Source organism: Plectropomus leopardus, chromosome 2 (genome assembly GCF_008729295.1).
Source record: "Plectropomus leopardus isolate mb chromosome 2, YSFRI_Pleo_2.0, whole genome shotgun sequence".
NCBI lineage: Eukaryota > Metazoa > Chordata > Actinopteri > Perciformes > Serranidae > Plectropomus > Plectropomus leopardus.
Window position 1 is genome coordinate 26,761,879 of NC_056464.1, and position 17,343 is coordinate 26,779,221.

General features: G+C 41.0%; 1 protein-coding gene across 1 annotated transcript; it reads left to right on the forward strand.

Moving 5' to 3' along the window:
• The first annotated feature begins 448 nt into the window (after window positions 1-448).
• Window positions 449-16,084, forward strand: prdm2b (PR domain containing 2, with ZNF domain b). Its single transcript, XM_042506804.1, has 7 exons — window positions 449-566; window positions 2,690-2,793; window positions 3,147-3,299; window positions 4,908-5,034; window positions 7,922-8,026; window positions 8,170-12,671; window positions 14,019-16,084. The coding sequence occupies exons 1-7, from the start codon at window positions 452-454 to the stop codon at window positions 14,034-14,036; spliced, it is 5,124 nt and encodes a 1,707-aa protein (XP_042362738.1). The 5' UTR covers window positions 449-451; the 3' UTR covers window positions 14,037-16,084.
• Window positions 16,085-17,343: the final 1,259 nt, after the last annotated feature.

The following is a 17,343-nucleotide window of genomic DNA, read 5'->3' on the forward strand; positions in this document are numbered from 1 at the left end:
GCTGTTCACTTAAAACGCATGTTACAACTTTCATGAAGTCCATAGGTATGGCACTCTCTCGTTACGAACTTTTTTAGGTCAGGACCACTGTAAAAATAAGCCATAGTAAATTTTGTTTTTATCTTGTGTTTAGGTTTATGCAGAAAACTTCAACACTTCAAAAGAAAGTTGTATTAGGTATTAGATGACTTCAGACAGTGAATCTGTGCAATGAACTCACTTTCAGAGCATCTATTCAAGCTTGCTGCTACTTTTTAATCACTAATTCAACTCTGTGTTTACAGTCCATGAGATAACGCTCTATCAAGACTTGGTCCCCTCTGTCAGGTATAAATATTTACCTCTTACAGTCTGTAAAATGAGGGTATCATCTACTGATCAACATGTCATACATACTGATAGTTGACATTTTCACAGGGTTTTAATGCAAATATTTCATGTCTTTCAGATCATGGCTATTACCGGAGGGACAGTGGAAACTTTAGATGAAATTCCAGCTCATGTGTGGAAGGGTTTGCCTGACTGCTTGACTCTCGGCCCGTCAGCTATAAATCAAAACCGCATTGGTGAGTACAAAGAGTGTGTCTCTTCTGTTAAGACAACTATACCATCTTTTAGGTGCATTAACATTTGCATTTCACTGCTGTGCAACTTTGAAAATGACCCCCAGCAGCCAGTAAGTGGACCCCAGCGTGACCAGACTGTGCTTAAAAATGGAGAACTTAAGCAGATTTTAGGATGATCAAATGTAAACAAAAGTGAATTTGAATGCTAGTCATGTCAAAAGGATTACCATATTTTCTACCATGCCTGAGACAAACTCAAGCTTTTATGAAGAATATTTGGATAAATGACTCATAATCTTGGTTAACACATGCTTCAGACATTCTTTATTCCACAGTGCCCCCTTGGGGTGTATGGACATCCACAGATGCAAGAAAACAAAAGAAACTGAAATAAATAATTGCATTTTTTTGCCCAGTGATTGAAATCAAACTCAGGGGCAAATATAATATAGAAGAAGAAAATAATTAGTACAGATTGCGGGTTTGGAACCGCTGTGGCGCTTCTGTGTGAAGTTTGTATGTTCTCCCCTTGGCATCGTGTGTTTTCTAAATTACTCGTAAATGTGAATGTTGGAGTGACTGCTTGTCTGTCTCTATGAGCCTGTTTACACTTGGTATTAACAATGCCTTGTAAGTGATCCGATCGCAGGTGGACAGCACTTAATTCAGGTGTGGACAACCACCAAAAAGCATTGTGATCGATAACTCAAACCACTTGTTGAGGAAGTGTGAGACGCATTTGACCACATATATTTCATAGTGTAATTGTTAATTCAAATGTCAATTAATTTTATTTATAAAGCCTAGTACTGCAAATGACAATTTTCCTTTGAGGGGTTTACAACATACCGTATTCCTCTGTGTTTGGACCCTCACCGTGGATTATCGAAAACTCCCACAAAAACAAACTTAATCAGGGGACGACTCTGTTGTCAATGCTGGCCATGGCGGTTGTTTTAGTGACACGGACTAACCCTCTATAACATGCTCATTTTATGATGAGTTGGATGAAGTATGCGTGACTATCCATTGTATTACATAATGGAAGGCAACGTGTTGATTTTTGCTGAAAGCAGAAGTGAGAGTTTGGATGTCATAACGTGGCACAGGGCATTTGACCTTCTAAGGTAAGTGACATTGGGAGAAATGAAAATTTGTATTCAGGTATTCAGCTGGAGACGTATGATTGACACAGGTGTGAACAGCGATGTGTCTCAGCTGTCCACTATTGTTTGGATCACCAAAGTGCATGTTAATGTCCAGTCTAAACAGACCCAGGATTGTTGATGAGTAAAAACTAAATCCTTAAATACAGAAATGATCAAACACTCCCCCACAGGTAAACATCAGATTGTGTGTTTGTTTGTTTATAAAGATCCCCACTAGCTTCTGTATTAAAATAGTAGCTACTCTTCATGGGGTCTCCATTATTTTCGTTCACAATATTTAATTAACTAGATTACACAAATACACATAACATGGCATTCATACTCACAGTATGACCAAACACATTGCAACACACAACAATTAACACAAACTCAAAGACCATCTAATACATACAATAGCTCTGCATAATGATTTATCTCTTCAATAGCTGAGAAAATAAAAACCTGGAAACTTATTCATTAAATCACAAGAAAAAAATGTATAGAAAGTATGACAACAAACTTCATTTTAGAACCTTTCATATTGTTTTGTTTCATCATCGTCACAACTTTACACACTAATATATAATAATACTCATCACCTCCATCTCCTGTCAAACATGAAGTACACTGTTTCGGATGATGGTCATCTTCTCATCTATTCTTTAAAGCTTTCACATTAAGACGACCACAACTTACTTTAGACTGATCATGTTTTTTGAAACTTTTTGCACAACCCTGCGTACACAATCTGTCTTAAATAACCTTTAGTCGTTGTAAACCTCACATGCCAATTCTGAAGATCAACATTGAGTTTAAATTCAAGATTTACCGTTGTTAAAGTCAAATACACACTACAAGATATCTGGTTTTTGGGCACCACTCTGTAATTGTACCTGAAACACATTTCGTGCTTGACAAAAATAAAAATCTCAGATGTAACAGGTATAAAATGTTCTTCCCTATTCCTATTTTAAGGTGTCTGGGCCACCCGGGTCATCCCCAAAGGCAAGAGGTTCGGCCCATTTGTTGGAGAGAAGAAAAAACGATCCCAGGTGTCCAGCAATGTCTACATGTGGGAGGTACATTACTGGCTGCTCTGTTAGCTTGTTCCCTAAAATAATCTCCTCCTCCTTTCTGCGGTGTAGTCACTGCATAGCTAAAACGGGCCCAACTGCATTCTGTATCAAGCTTAGCACTTACAGCTCATAAGACTGTATATGTAATTTTTTTCACCTTTAAAATTTAATTGATAAATCAACACAGTCATCTCCAGTTTTGATGTTCTTGTAATGTTTCTGTGACAAATAATGCTGATTATGTTTCAGCTCCCACTTGGGCAAAGGTGACCCTATTCAGTGCTCCTGTCCAGGTCTTGTAGAGCTACAGTATAAATGTATATTTATGGCACCATCTTTGTACCTGTGTCCTGCAGGTTTATTTCCCATCGCGGGGCTGGATGTGTGTTGACGCCACAGATCCCATGAAAGGAAACTGGCTGCGATATGTGAACTGGGCACGCTCCACCGAAGATCAGAATCTTTTTCCCCTGGAGATAAACAGAGCCATTCATTACAAAGTTTTAAAGGTAGGTCCAACACACATTCATATAACCCCTAGGGCCTACAAGCTGTTAAACTTGAACAATCAATCAATGAATCAATATATTTGCTGTTTTCAGTGGAGGCATGCAAGAAAAAACATTGCTCTCTTTTCAGATTCAAGATAACACTGTCTAATTGATTTACAAATGGTCATTTTGTGTGTGAAGTTTTCCCTTAAATTGAGGATTAACAGTACATAAATACATACAATTAGTTGTCAGTTTAAAAACAACAAAAAACTGTGTAGTGTTTTGTCGTGGTATTGAACTGCACTACATTATATTGAAATGTGTTTAAAATATTCCTATCCTTGTATGTTTAATATCATATCAATGTAATGCGTCCAGTCCAACACAACTATAAACCTCAATAATAAACACATAGTTAAATTTAATCCTCTCTGTCAGTGCTAATAATTATAATAATAAAAAAGTTCATTTTAATAGCACTTATAAAAAAACAACAGTACAACTTACTTTAGACATAAAATCACAATAAACACGAACACACAGGAAAAAATAGAAACAATAAACAATGATAATGTCGGTGGATTAACCAAAGCAGGAACAATGTACAATAACCATATAATCTAGCATACACTTAATTTGTTGCAGCCTATCGGGCTGGGAGAGGAGCTGCTGGTGTGGTACACCGTTTTTTATGGTCGCTCTGATGCCAAGCATAGAGAATTACAGAGAGTAGAAATAAGTACCAGCACAAAGTGTGTACAAATATAAAATATAAATACATTAATACTAAAAAATCAAGAACTAGTATGTAAATATTTAAGATTATAAACACAGTATGTATAAAATGCTACCTGTGTATAAATATAACACTATGTGCCTTATGCCACAATGCAATGTATAAACAAGTCTGTAAAGTTAGAAGTAGAAAGCACCAATGACTAACAATAGTGATAAAATAGAAATAAAACATGTTTATACTAATTAGGTGTTGTGTAAATTGTAAACAAGGGGTTGACAGGTTATCGGCCTAGCCGATTATCAGGGCCGATAGGGCATTTTAGCTGTATCAGTGTTTTATTCAAATGATCACAGATAAAATTGATTTATTTTAAAAGTGCAAAGAAAGTGTTAGCATATTAGGAACTATTACTTTGTGAAACCTCGGGAGCATTTTTTATTTCTTCATTTCATTATTTAAATTTTCACTTGACTTTCTGTATATGCTGTTGAAAGTTTCAGTTTTGATTAAACATTTTCCGAAAGCATTTAAACAAAGTTTTGTGTTGGAGTTTGCTATATTTCGAATTCAAAATTTTGGAATTCATATCGGTTCCAAATATTTGTCATCAGTCTCATGAACTACAAATAATCGGTATCGGCGCTGAAACACAAATATCGGTCGATCCCTATTGTGAAGTATACAAATAGTGCAAATAAATACTGATTTTGTACAGTATGTGCATGTAATGTATATTCAGGCGTCTGGGATTACTGCAGACTATGGTGAAAAAACTGTCAATACCCCCCTTAGACAGATAAGATGCACAGTGGCCCAAATATCCCCCTTGCCTCTCAGCAAGCCGGGCTGTGATTGGTGGCTGAGCTCATCTCTCATTGTTGCAGCCTATCGGGCCGGGAGAGGAGCTGCTGGTGTGGTACACTGTGGAAGACAACCCTGAGATAACAGCTGCACTGGAGGAAGAAAGAGCCAGCAGTCTGAACAGGAAAAATTCACCCAGGGCGAAGCGAGGTGAGGCCTTACTCAACTCTAACCGAGATGTGCTCGGGTTTTAACCTCTGATATACGTGCTGCACACGCTCCACATCAACTCGAGCACGATTTTGTGTCTTTGCAGCTCAGTCGAAGTTGTAACATGCGAGCTAAGCTAGCTACAAATGAAGGAAGGCTAGTGGTGGCTAACGGGAGCGATGTGTGGGGCTTTTCTCTACTTTCACACCCGACACGAAACTCGTCGCTGCCGGTGGATTTAGCTCAAAATGCCGATTGTGTTCCCGTGAAAGACGATGTTTAGCTTCTAAAGGGGCGTCTTGGCAACTTTTTAGCAGCTTTTCCTCCTCCTCTGGGTCCTGACGTTGTCGAGGATGTGACCTTCCTTGAGTTCCTAAAGCATGAAAGCCATCCATCGGCGAGCCTCTCTACTTGATGATGGCCTAGCAGGTTAGCTAACTAGCCAGCTGCCTTATCCAAACTGCAGGCTTACAAGAGCACAAGTGTTATATAACAACCTTAAATGCAGCTTTTATGTGCTGTAAAGAGTGTTTAAAATTACATTTGCCGTCATTTTGGGGCTAGAATAACCAGTTCATCGAGTTGTCAGACTTGGTGTTGCATGCTAGCATGAGGCTAAACGGCTAGGTCTGATCGCACGGATATATTCCGGTTTTTGTGAAACAGATGGCAAACTATGTGGACTCAAATACTATTAAAAACATATATGAATGTGGTGGAAAGACGGTTAACACAGTGGCACTCTCTATAATGGGTCGGTGTAGTGTTGTAGCCTGCTTAGATAACTAACATTTCGTGACATCAAAATAAAATCTAAAAATAACGCCACAGAGTCATCATTAAGTCAACATTTAGAGCAGTTTGTGTTCAATAAAGTCATTTAAAACATTCAGCATATCAAGTAATTGTACGACAATCAACATGGCAGTGAAATGTCACTGTTATTTCTTCAGTATGAACTTTGGACATGGTGTTTCCATGTTTTGTATCATGTGGTTTATTCAAAGCAGGACCAGAAAAAAGATGGAAAATTGATTTAAAAAAAATACATTTAGTGTCTGCTATCTGATCTTATCTGCTATGGTCTGTTTTTGATACTTCTTGTTTAACCTGTCTTAGTCTTTTGGCATGTGGGTGTTGCGTAGTGTGATGCATGCATGGTAAAGAAATCCTCTGGAAATATTATAATAGCACAAACATACTCTGTGGAAAATATACTGCAGATGCTTGCAAATGTCATTTAGAGAGTGTTGACTCTTTATTTAGTTTAAATTAAGAAAAAACATGAACATAGGCAGAATGCAGGAAGTCATATTTGTCCCTGTAACTCCAGAAATGTCTGTGAAATAAGGTAGCCCCCCCCTCGCTAAAATATAAGGGCTTTGAGCTTTTATCTTTGAAACATCATTGTCTGTAATTATAAAGTAATGTTGTTGAATAGCTTTTGTGTCATTCCTTGTGCAGGAAATGGCCTCCAGCACATCATCTCTTTATACTGCAGTATTTTGGCTTTTGGCAGCTCTGTACTGCACTGCACTGCAAAGTCAACCTTGATAAAGTTAGCCTGCCTCCCCTGCTAGCTTCATCTTAATATCAATAATACCTAACCAATGTGTGCCAGAGGTGGTGTGCTTGCACAGTGACTGCTGAATGTTAAAAACAAATGGATAGAAAAGGCAAGGGCTCTTAAATGCTGGTGCGGTAAAATAGTAAAACAATGTTTGGGTGTTTGTGCTGCTGTAGATTTAGCAGACTGCCTGTGACCATGCTGATCAGATGACTGACCTGCAGCATGTGTTTCTCTGGTATGAATTAGGCTTTGTAGGCCAGGTCAGGTGACCTTGTTGACACACTCCCGATAACGAGGAGGTGCCAGGGAAGCCTCTTGATTCAGACAGGGGTTAGAAATTTAAATTAATGATGCGTGTAAGCACATAATTATGCAATTTGTGGCTTCTGTGTGCTTTTTACGATTTGGTAAAGTAATTTGAGCATGTGAAGTTAAACAATAAAATTGATTTTCAAAGCTTTATTAACATGGTTTCAGGGGTTGTTTAATCATATCTTACACATCTGGTGATCTTTTTTATCATCCCTCCAGAAGGCAATCAAGACTTTCATTTACAATAAATAACCCAAATCTGCTATTTAGCCAGAAAGAAACAGTAATGCTCAAATCAATATTAACTGCTTTCTTAACAATAGGGCTGTACCAAACTATGCTAGACAAATCTCATTTGGCAGTTCAATATGAATATTTGAGAAATTTTAACTCTTAACTTTAATTTTTACATGTAAAATTTTGACGTTTCAGCAGGCTGAGCGAGACGCTCACTGTGACAGTGGCATTCACGTCACAAAAGTAAACAAGCTAACAGCGGATTGCAAATGCACAACAGCATTTTTGGCCAACCCTCGATATTAAAAAAAGCCTGACTGTATCCTATTAAGTTGCTGTGAGCTATAAATTCACCACTTCTTTACCTTCCAGTGCGGCCTCTCTCTCTCCATCTGTACTCTGCAGCATGTCCGCCGCTGCAAAGAGTAGCATGAAAGTCAAGAACACTCTGCAGCAAATTCTGGGGACCAGAATGTCCCCATAAGTACGCTGCAAAGAAAAAAACTGTCTCCAACTGATGATTCGAGTCTCGGACTTTCAAGGGGCAGCCCTGCATGACATGTTACAATAACTGGTCTTATAAAATACTTTGTCATTCTTATTGGTTTATTATCAAGGACAATTCTGCTCATAAAATTTGGGATGGAAACATGGCACTGGCAAAAATATTAGGATACAATAACATAAGTTTTCTACACTTTTCTTTTTTAAACTAGTATTTGCTTTTGATAGCCTGATACAAAGTAATGAGTGTGTTTGTACTTGCAGCCAGAAGAAAGCTGCTGGAAAGAGCCAGACAGGCTGGTTTGGGTGGATTCAAGAAAACAAGTGTAGCCAAACCTACTGTCAAGGAGATGTGGGATGGGGAAGAAGGTAAGATGACTTATAGTCCTGGATAATCAGCATATTTACATGTTTTCACCCTGTCTCATGGAACATGTCTTTAGTTGTGACTTGTTAAGAGTGTTAATTATTTACCAAATTGATATAACATCACATAACTTGACTGTTTACAGGTGTGAAGGAGGAGGATGAGAGGCCATCCACCTTAGGGCCATCCCAGGACCTCCAGGAAACCCATCCCTTAGGAATCACTGACCGAAGAGATGTGGAGGACATGTCGGCAGTGATAAATGACAGAGGAAATGGGGAGGAGGAAGAGGAAGAAGAGGAGGATGCTGATGATTTGGAGGATCCAAGTGACATACAGCAGCAAACTGCTGAGCATTCATCTGCGGCTCACTCCATGCAAAATAAGCAGCCTGGCTCATCGCTGACACAGGGCGAAGAAAGCCATCAGGACTCGCAGGGAAAGTTGGAGTCAGAGGTTGATCCTGATCTTGACCTTGATCCGGACCCCGATGGTGACATTGAGGGTGATCCCCACGGAGAGTCGTACCCCTGTCAGCACTGTGAGCGCCACTTCTCCACTAGGCAGGGTCTGGAACGTCACTTACACATTCACGCCATCACTAACCAGCAAATGCAACTGTTCAAGTGCCGGTACTGCAGTAAATCCTTCGGCTCACAGGTGGGGCGGCGGAGACACGAGAGGAGGCATGAGAGTGGGCACAAGAAAAGGCCTGGCTCTTTGGCTGGGACTGCTGGTCTACTCAGTCCTGTGGTGCAGACTGATGGCTCAAGTCCCGACTGCACCAGCCCAACGAGTCACTATATAGCCATCGGGTCCCAGTTGACTGGCGGACCTCTGCACAACTCTGAGATGCAGAGAAAGGAGTCAGGGCCTTACGCTGACCGTCCCTTTATATTGGATGAAAACGGGGAGTCAAAGGAACTCCATCCCTGCAAGTACTGTAACAAAGCATTTGGCACGCACACCAACATGCGCCGGCACCAACGCAGAATACACGAACGGCATTTGTTACCAAAAGGAGTTCGCAGGAAAGGCATGCTGCTGCAAGAGGCATCAGTGCAGCAACAGCAGCCTGATGAGTCCCCCAGCACCAGCCCTCCGCCCGTCTATGTGCCCAGTGCAGATACAGAAGATGAGGTAGACAGGGACGATTACGCAGTCGACATATCCAAAAACATCTCTGAGAATCTGAGCTTCTACATTGACGGTAAGATTGTGTCCACCAGTTCGGTGAGCAGCTGTGAGGTAATAGAAGTGGACTCCAGATCTGCTGCTCTGTTCGGCCTGGACACAGTTATCATCAGCCCAAATCAGATAAGTCAGGCACTGAATTTGGAGGGTCGGACGAGTGCTGCAAAGCAAGTCTCAAACATTGGCCAGCCAGCGGCAAAAAGAAGGACATCTACACCCCCACTTGTTCCCAGCCTCAAAGTGGAGACAGAATCATCATCTTTTCCAGCCTCCTCATCATCCTCTTCATCCTCCACATCTTCCTCATCTAACTTGGTAGTGGGTGGGCTGTTCCAGCAAGCTGCCGATTCATCAGCATTTCAACGAGAGAAAACGGTGTATCTCTCACCTAAGCTCAAACAGCTCCTTCAGACACAAGACATTCAGAAATCAACCATTGCTCTGATAACCGAAAGCCATAGACTGGCCTCCCCGCTGTCAGTCACGCCGCTGCCAGGAGCTTCAGGCAGGTTTAAAAGAAGAACATCCTCTCCCCCTTCATCTCCACAACTCAGTCCTGCATGTAAAACGGAGAGCTGTAAAGACGAGGGGGTGAGCTCATACGCCCTTAAGGTGCCAAAGCTGGAAAGCCACAGCGTGTCACCTCCTGGGAGCCTACTGGACAAGGAAGACGGAGACAGCCTGAGCCTTTCTGGAAACAATATGCATGGCCAAACCTCATCTAGTAGTGGTGGAAATTCCTGTAATCAGCAGCCCTTGGATCTTTCAAACTCCATCAGTAGGAGGAGTGATAGTTTGAGCAAGGTGCTCGGGGATTCAGCTCTTGATTTAAGCTTCCATCGGAAGGGCAGCGCAGAGCCTGAATTAAAGGGAAGTCCGGCACCGCAGCCTCTGATAAAAAAGAAAAAGCCTAATACCAGCATGCTGGAAAAGGTGCTGATGAATGAGTATTTAGGTTTACCTTTGACAGGAGAGGAGGGCCCCTCACCCTTAGCCAACCTAAGTTGTTTCCATTCTCGTTCTCCAAACGTTGCGTCAGAGTCTGCCCACCCCTCTCCGCCCTCTTTGACCCCTGTCACCATGAACCCCTCTTCCCCTGGTAACTCCAGTGTGACGTCCCCGACACCACCTCCCCCTCTACTACCAACCATACCATCTCCACCAGCTATGCCTAGCTCTCCTCTTTCTCAGCCTTCAGATTCCTCTGCACTGAGACCTCTTCCTGTCCTCTCACCAAAAATGTCTCCAAGATCAGTTGAACACAAACCCCCATCAGACACAGAGGAGAATTTGTTTGCTGAAGCAAAGGAAGACGAAGAAGAGAACTGTATCTCTGAGCCACTGGATTCCCCGAGCACTCCACCAATAGAGCCTCTTAATAGTTCAGCGATATCAAGCCCTGGTGAGCCGACATCAGTAGATCTGCCCACTGCAGGAGATGATTCTCAGATTGCAACTTACAACAGTCAGATAAATGGCAAAATAAACCAAAACATAGGCTCAGTAACAGAGAAATCTCTCCCTGCTCTCTTATCCCAGCCAGAATCCTCCTCTTCCTCATCATCTCCTCCTCCTGCCTCACATGATTCATCCCCATTGCTGGTTCCCCTCCCTCAGATTAAGATAAAAGACGAGCCGCAGCACAGCGTAGATGAGCTGCCAGTTATGAATCATGCTCCTCAGGATGGTGTTGACTCTTCACCTCAGCCTGCTGCTCCTGATAAACCGTCTGACAAAACCTCTGAGGCAGAGGAAGTCGACTCGACATACTGCAAGACTTTTGTGTGTAATGTCTGCGAGGAGCCGTTTAACTCCATCAAAGAGCTCAGCGGACACATTACCGAGCACGCTGCGGACTGGCCCTTTAAGTGCGAATTCTGCGTTCAGCTGTTTGGTGATGCTCCCGCCCTGCTGGCTCACCGGACGACACTACACGGAGTGGGCAGGATCTTTGTGTGCTCTGTTTGTACCAAGGAGTTTGCATTCCTCTGTAACCTGCAGCAGCACCAAAAGGATCTGCATCCAAATGAGACGTGTTCACACACCACGGTAGAGAGTGGCAAGTTAAGGCCGCAAAACTACACAGATCCATCCAGAGCCAAAGAGGAAGGCAGCCCCTCAACGCCAGCGCCAGAGACGACTGAAGAAGCTGCTCCACACAGTGACACTGATTTAGCAAATGCAGAGCCTGATGTTAACGGTAATCATGCAGAGGATGGGGCGGAGGACCCTAACGAGGAGCTGTACACTACAATAAAGATCATGGCCTCAGAGGGAGGGAAGCCCAAAGGCCCGGATGTCCGCCTCGGCATTAACCAACACTACCCCAGCTATAAACCACCCCCTTTTCCTTATCACAGCCGTTCCCATGCTGGCTCTGTGGCCTCGGCTACTAACTTCACCACCCACAACATACCACAAACTTTCAGCACTGCCATTCGCTGCACCAAGTGTGGCAACAGCTTTGACAACATGCCTGAACTTCACAAGCACATTTTGGCCTGTGCCAGCGCTAGTGATAAGAAGCGCTACACTCCCAAGAAGAACCCCATCCCCCTCAAGCAAATAGTGAAGAGTCCGAACGGAGTGGTGTCACCCTCAGCAGCAATCGCAGGCCAGAGTCCTTTCCGTAGAATGGGTCAGCCAAAGAGACTGAACTTTAATCAAGATACTGGTAAAACAAAAATGAGTGCCCTCAGTAAGAAGAAAAACCAGCTGGTCCAGAAGGCGATTTCACACAAAAATAAAGCTGTCACTACTGCCAAGAAGGCTACCGTTAAAGTTGAAGAAGAGCAGGCCTCTAACGTTTGCCCTCACTGCAGTCGGGAGTTTACTTATCCCGCAAGTCTCAGTAAACATATGGCCGTCAGCTGTCCTCGGAAGCCTGTTGTTAAAAAGGGCAAAAAAGGTCTAGCTGAGGTGAAAAAAGAAGCAGTTTCTGTGGTAGATAAAAATACAAATCTTAAAAAGAAAGCGTCAGACTGTGAAACGCCACACACAGAGCCAGAGCCTAAACCCCTGGGAAAGACCAGAGCTCGTAGCTCTGGTGCAGCAGACCCTGAACCCTCTCAGACAGGCAAAGGAAAAACCGCTGCGACTGCAGGCCGACTAAAAAGGCCCGCCTCGTTCCCAGCACCAGTTTCTGTTAGCAAAAAAACGAAGAAGGGCCAAGTTCAGTCTCTACCTCCCACCCCATCAGCCCCGGACACTCCCAGTAACGCTGCACAGCAACGGCCAGCCATGAAAATGCAGCGTATGGGCAAAGAGGCAGCACCCAAGAAATTAGCCAAATTGCCACCCACACCACAGCTGAAGAAAGAGGAGCGGTTCTCCCTTCGAACGAGGGAGAGAGTAGGTGGTCCAGTCACCAGGAGCTTACAGATGGCCAACGCAGCTCCTTCTGCTGAGGTGAAATCGGAGGAACCACCAATTCAAGAGCCAAAAGAGACTCAGGTGAGACATTACACTGTGTTTGGGTCCTTGACTCTCTTGTTTTGTCTCTTTATGGGGTGCAGACACATAAATTGGCCAGGCTATCATTATCTCATTGGAGATACATCAGTATTAATGTATATGCCAGCGATAGGTGACTTTAGAATTTGCAGCACAAGATGGAGGCAGTTTATTAAGTGCCCCTGTTTCAGTTTTTCCACCAAATAATGCAGAAAACTTTTTTTTTTTTAATTTACAAAATGTCCAGCTCAGTTCATATTGAGGTATAATCTTTGCTGTTTTTAGATAAACTTCAGGATTATGTGTGTTTTTGTGTGTAAAAGTGTTCCACACTGGAATATCTAAAAAAAAAAGTACCATAGAAAAAACCCTGCTTGTAGTTTTCTTAGGTTAAGAAATGTTAATATTTTGTATAGTTTTCAAAATATGTATATATGTTCATGTTTTTAAAAAAGGATATTGTGTAATACAGCAATATCTGATTTAAAAAAAAAGAAAGTTCTCAAATATTAATATCATTATCTTCTCAAAATCCAGTTTCGATTGGGCTGCCTAACATCCTGTTTCATGAAACATTTGTTCGACATCAGAATTTTGAATTTATAAAGAAATTACTAAAGCACATATACTTCTGCCATTTATTATGTTCATTTCTTTGATATTACGAACGCACATCTCTTGGGCTGCAACTAACACATTTTATTCTTGGTCTCTCTGCCATTTTTATTTTCTTGATTAATCATCAAGTCTATAAAATATAAGTAAACAATGAAAAATACTTGAGTAACTAAGGCGACAAGCTGACAGTCTTGTTTCATTCAACCAAAGTCCAAAACTGAAAGACATTCACTCAAAATAATGTTACATTCACATTTTGGAACCAGAGAACATCAAATGCGCTACATTTTTATTTGAAATATTAAACAATAGTCGAGTATCAAAATTGCTGCAGGTTAATTGACCAAACAGTTAACAAGCTCACAGAAAGCACGGCGATAAAAGCACAGCACTCACCAGCTACATTCAGGATCTGCCCGATCTGCTTTCATAAAGTTTAGTCTTTGTTATTACTGACATACACAGCTCAGGATAGACAGTAAGGGAGCAACAGAGAACACCAGCGCCTTTCTGAAAAGTTCAGAGATTTTCAACAAGAGGTGCTCTTTAGCGGCCCGCTCAGAAATGCCAGAGTGCGCTGGGCGCAGTGCTTTGTCTCTCTCCTCATTAGGAACAATTGAAAAAAGACGCTGGCACTCAGAAGTAAACGCTGTGTGAGCACGGGCCCTAATCTTTGCAGCTCCACACAGCTCTGTGTTGGTCAACTCTGTTTGCCTTTGTGTGTTACAGGAGGTGCTGATGAAGTGAGCCATGTGGACTATGAGGTCTCCGCGGGAATACGGTGCTCACCTCTCAGGCAACACTCTGGACTAATCAAGGCACTGACAGCACTGAGGTCGACCTCTGTGGTGGGCTTATTCACTCAAAACACGTCAAGTCTGCTTCTCTCTACTGCCTTTGCTGGATTTAAGGAGGGAACTCTCTTTATCTTCCATCTTATCCCACAAACTGAACTGAGCCTTGATTTTTAGCCAGCCTTGCAAAAAAGAAAAGGAAAAAGAAACTGTAAATGACAATGAGTTAATATATACAATACGAGTCATTACTTGACCCAAAACAGTAACATTAGGGCTCCGTTATGTTGGAAAGCTGATATATTGCAAATGGCAATCACGTATCAGTTATGGTTAGGGAAACTTGTTTATTCTTTCGTTCCGTATTTTCCCCGTTTTGGTTGTTTAGATTTTTGGATGTTTCCAGAGTCTCTTAATGCATGTGCAGAATAGAGTATGAACTAGATTAAGCCAGTTTCCATGTCTCTCCCAAACGGGCACCTACTTCCGTTAATACATGATTTGCAAAGTATGTATGTTTGATTTAAATTCCTGTAGTCGTTATATTGTAGAATATATCTTATTGGCATATTTTTGTTTGGGAAACAAAAATGAAAATGGCAGTCGTTTACTGCAACAATTGGTCCTCAGGAACACTGTATATGTGTGTGGTAAGTATGTGTATGGTTCTAGTTGGATGTGTGGCCCGACAGCTATTCCTTTGGATAAATCTCAAGTATGTCTCATGTTTTTACTTGCCTTCTCATACTCTTGTTTATCTGACGTCGGCAGGTAATTCCAGTTGTAAAATGATGGGAATTATGTTTTAGTCTCCTTAAAATAATGTCCGTCTTGAAAAGAATTTTTAATATCACTCATTTCAGCCCAGTGTTTCGTACAGCACTTTAAAACAAACTGCCAAAATTTCTAGCCGGATCAGTGAGATGGCTTAATTTAACGGTGAATAATGGAATGTATTCAGGTCTGTTGCACTTCGCAGACACTGTTAATTTGCACCAAATTGGTGCAAATCATTCATCTAATCTTAAATGCTTCTTTTACAGCCAACAAATTTACAAAGTGGATGTTTCCGTTAAGCAAATTTGACACATAAAAATGGCACATGAACCAACTTTTATATGCCAAAATGCATGACAACTTAAATCCTCAAAAAAATGTTGAATGCAGCAGTGTTTTGTTTTTGTCCGTTGTAAGTGGACGTGTAAAAAGTTGTTTCATGTGTCATTTTTTTATTTCAAGAGCCATGCCACAAGTAACTGAACAATTTTTCTCCTAAGGAAAAAGTCGTCTTTATTTCAGTGGGTTGATATAATATGTGATAAGATTGTACCAATGAAAAGCTTCTTATTTTTAGTTCATAGTCTCCAGTGCTCACCCCACCTCTTGACCATTTCCAGTTTTTCCACAGAGATAGCAGACACACAAGCAGTGCTTCAGTGCTTGTAGCATGTTATGGAAAGTAAATTGAACAATATGATTTGAAGCTAATTTATATTTCCACAAGAAATCCTCATGTTTTGCCTTTCAATATCAAGATTATGTATTTAAGGATGAACAAAGACAAAAATCCCAAATGACCTCAAGTTAAACATTGCTGTAATTGACATAATAAAAAAAAAAGTTTTTCAATTTGTGTAAAGCTTTTATTGTTTTTAGCTTACAGGGTTTCCAATTCTAATCATACTCTGCGAGATGTGAGTGTAAACAAATAGAAATTAAATGGATCGAAAGGGTCGTCTAACATCGATCCAGGTCATTCAATTTCTGTTTGTTGAAAGGGAGTTTTTGAGTTCATGATTTAATATGTAATGTATTTCTTCATTATTGAACTTCAATGGTTATGTAAAAATCAAGATGTGGACGTAGAGGGAACATGATTAACTGCTCTCATAAGTGACTCTGACTCCTTTCAGGCTATTTTAGTTGCCGAGACGTTTTTTTTAAATTTTATTTTAAAATAATGGATGTCCCTGCGGCTGTAATAAAGTTTTCCAGATTACATTTGCTGATTGCCTTCTACTCTCATGGCCAGTCGGGGACCCAGCCAGATAATAAAAAAAGGAATTTCAGTTTCTGTTTTATTTGAATTTGATAGAATGTAGCACTTTACATAAATCACATTTTAAGTTGCTGCCTTTACTTCGCAGGTCAGCAAGCTGCTACCGGGGGGCCATGGCCATCGTCAGCTTGCTAGTTGCTGCGAGATCTGTATCTATTTTGGGAGCAGTGCACTTGTCAGGGAGGTTGATATGTGAGTCATACAGAACCTTAAATTCTTACCTCTGCTGTCTAGCGCCGCATTGTGCAGCTCCACATGAAAAAAAAAGGAGCAAATTTTGCAGTAGTAGTTTGTTGCTTGCAAATATTTGCTTTTGTAGATTTATAGGGATATCACAGTACGTTTCTTTTGAATTATTGTTTAAAGTTAACTTTAAAGAACTTAATCATGTAATAGACTTGTTATTTATTGCTTAAGCACCAAATTGTAGCTTAAAAGAATGTCAACCCTGAAATGACATTTTGTTAATCAATTACTCATTATTTAAGATAAGATAATCCTTAATTAGTCCCACATTAGGGAAATTTGGCATTGTTACAGCAGCAAAGGGATATCAAAGCAAGGTATGTACAAGATAAATGGAGAAAAGCGAACAGTATAATTAGGAAAAAACTAGACATAGAACTAGGAACTGAGCAAAAAAAATAGAAATCAAGCAAAAACAGTATAAATAGTAAAAAAAAAAAAACACGCAGAACTCAACAGTAAAATTTTGAATCCATAAAGAAAACTTGTATGCCTCCATGAGCGAAGAATCCAAAAACAGAAATTCTCAGAGTCCCAGGTGATCATGTGTACCAGCAAATGCAAAAATATATCAAAACATATTTTCACAAAATCTCATACAACTTGTGCAGTATAATTCAATCAGTCTCATTTATTGTATGCTCAATGCTCCCCAAACAGGCAGCTCTTTGTGATGTGGAGCTGAACAGAAGGTACCGTGATCAGTTAGTTTTTGTTACTGTGTGACTTTGGTCTTTTAAAGAATTGGTTCAGATTAAGCAAAGTCACGCAGTTAAGGAAACAGATCGAGGCAGCAGTAGCAGTTTAGGTGTTCTGTGATGTTAAATTGCTGTTTTTGTCAATGGAGTCTGGCTTTGAAGAGAGCAGAGATAAGTTTACTTTTAAGGCATACGACTGAGTAAATGAGACTTGGATTATGCTGCACGAGCTGTGTGAGAGTTTGTAAATGGTGTTT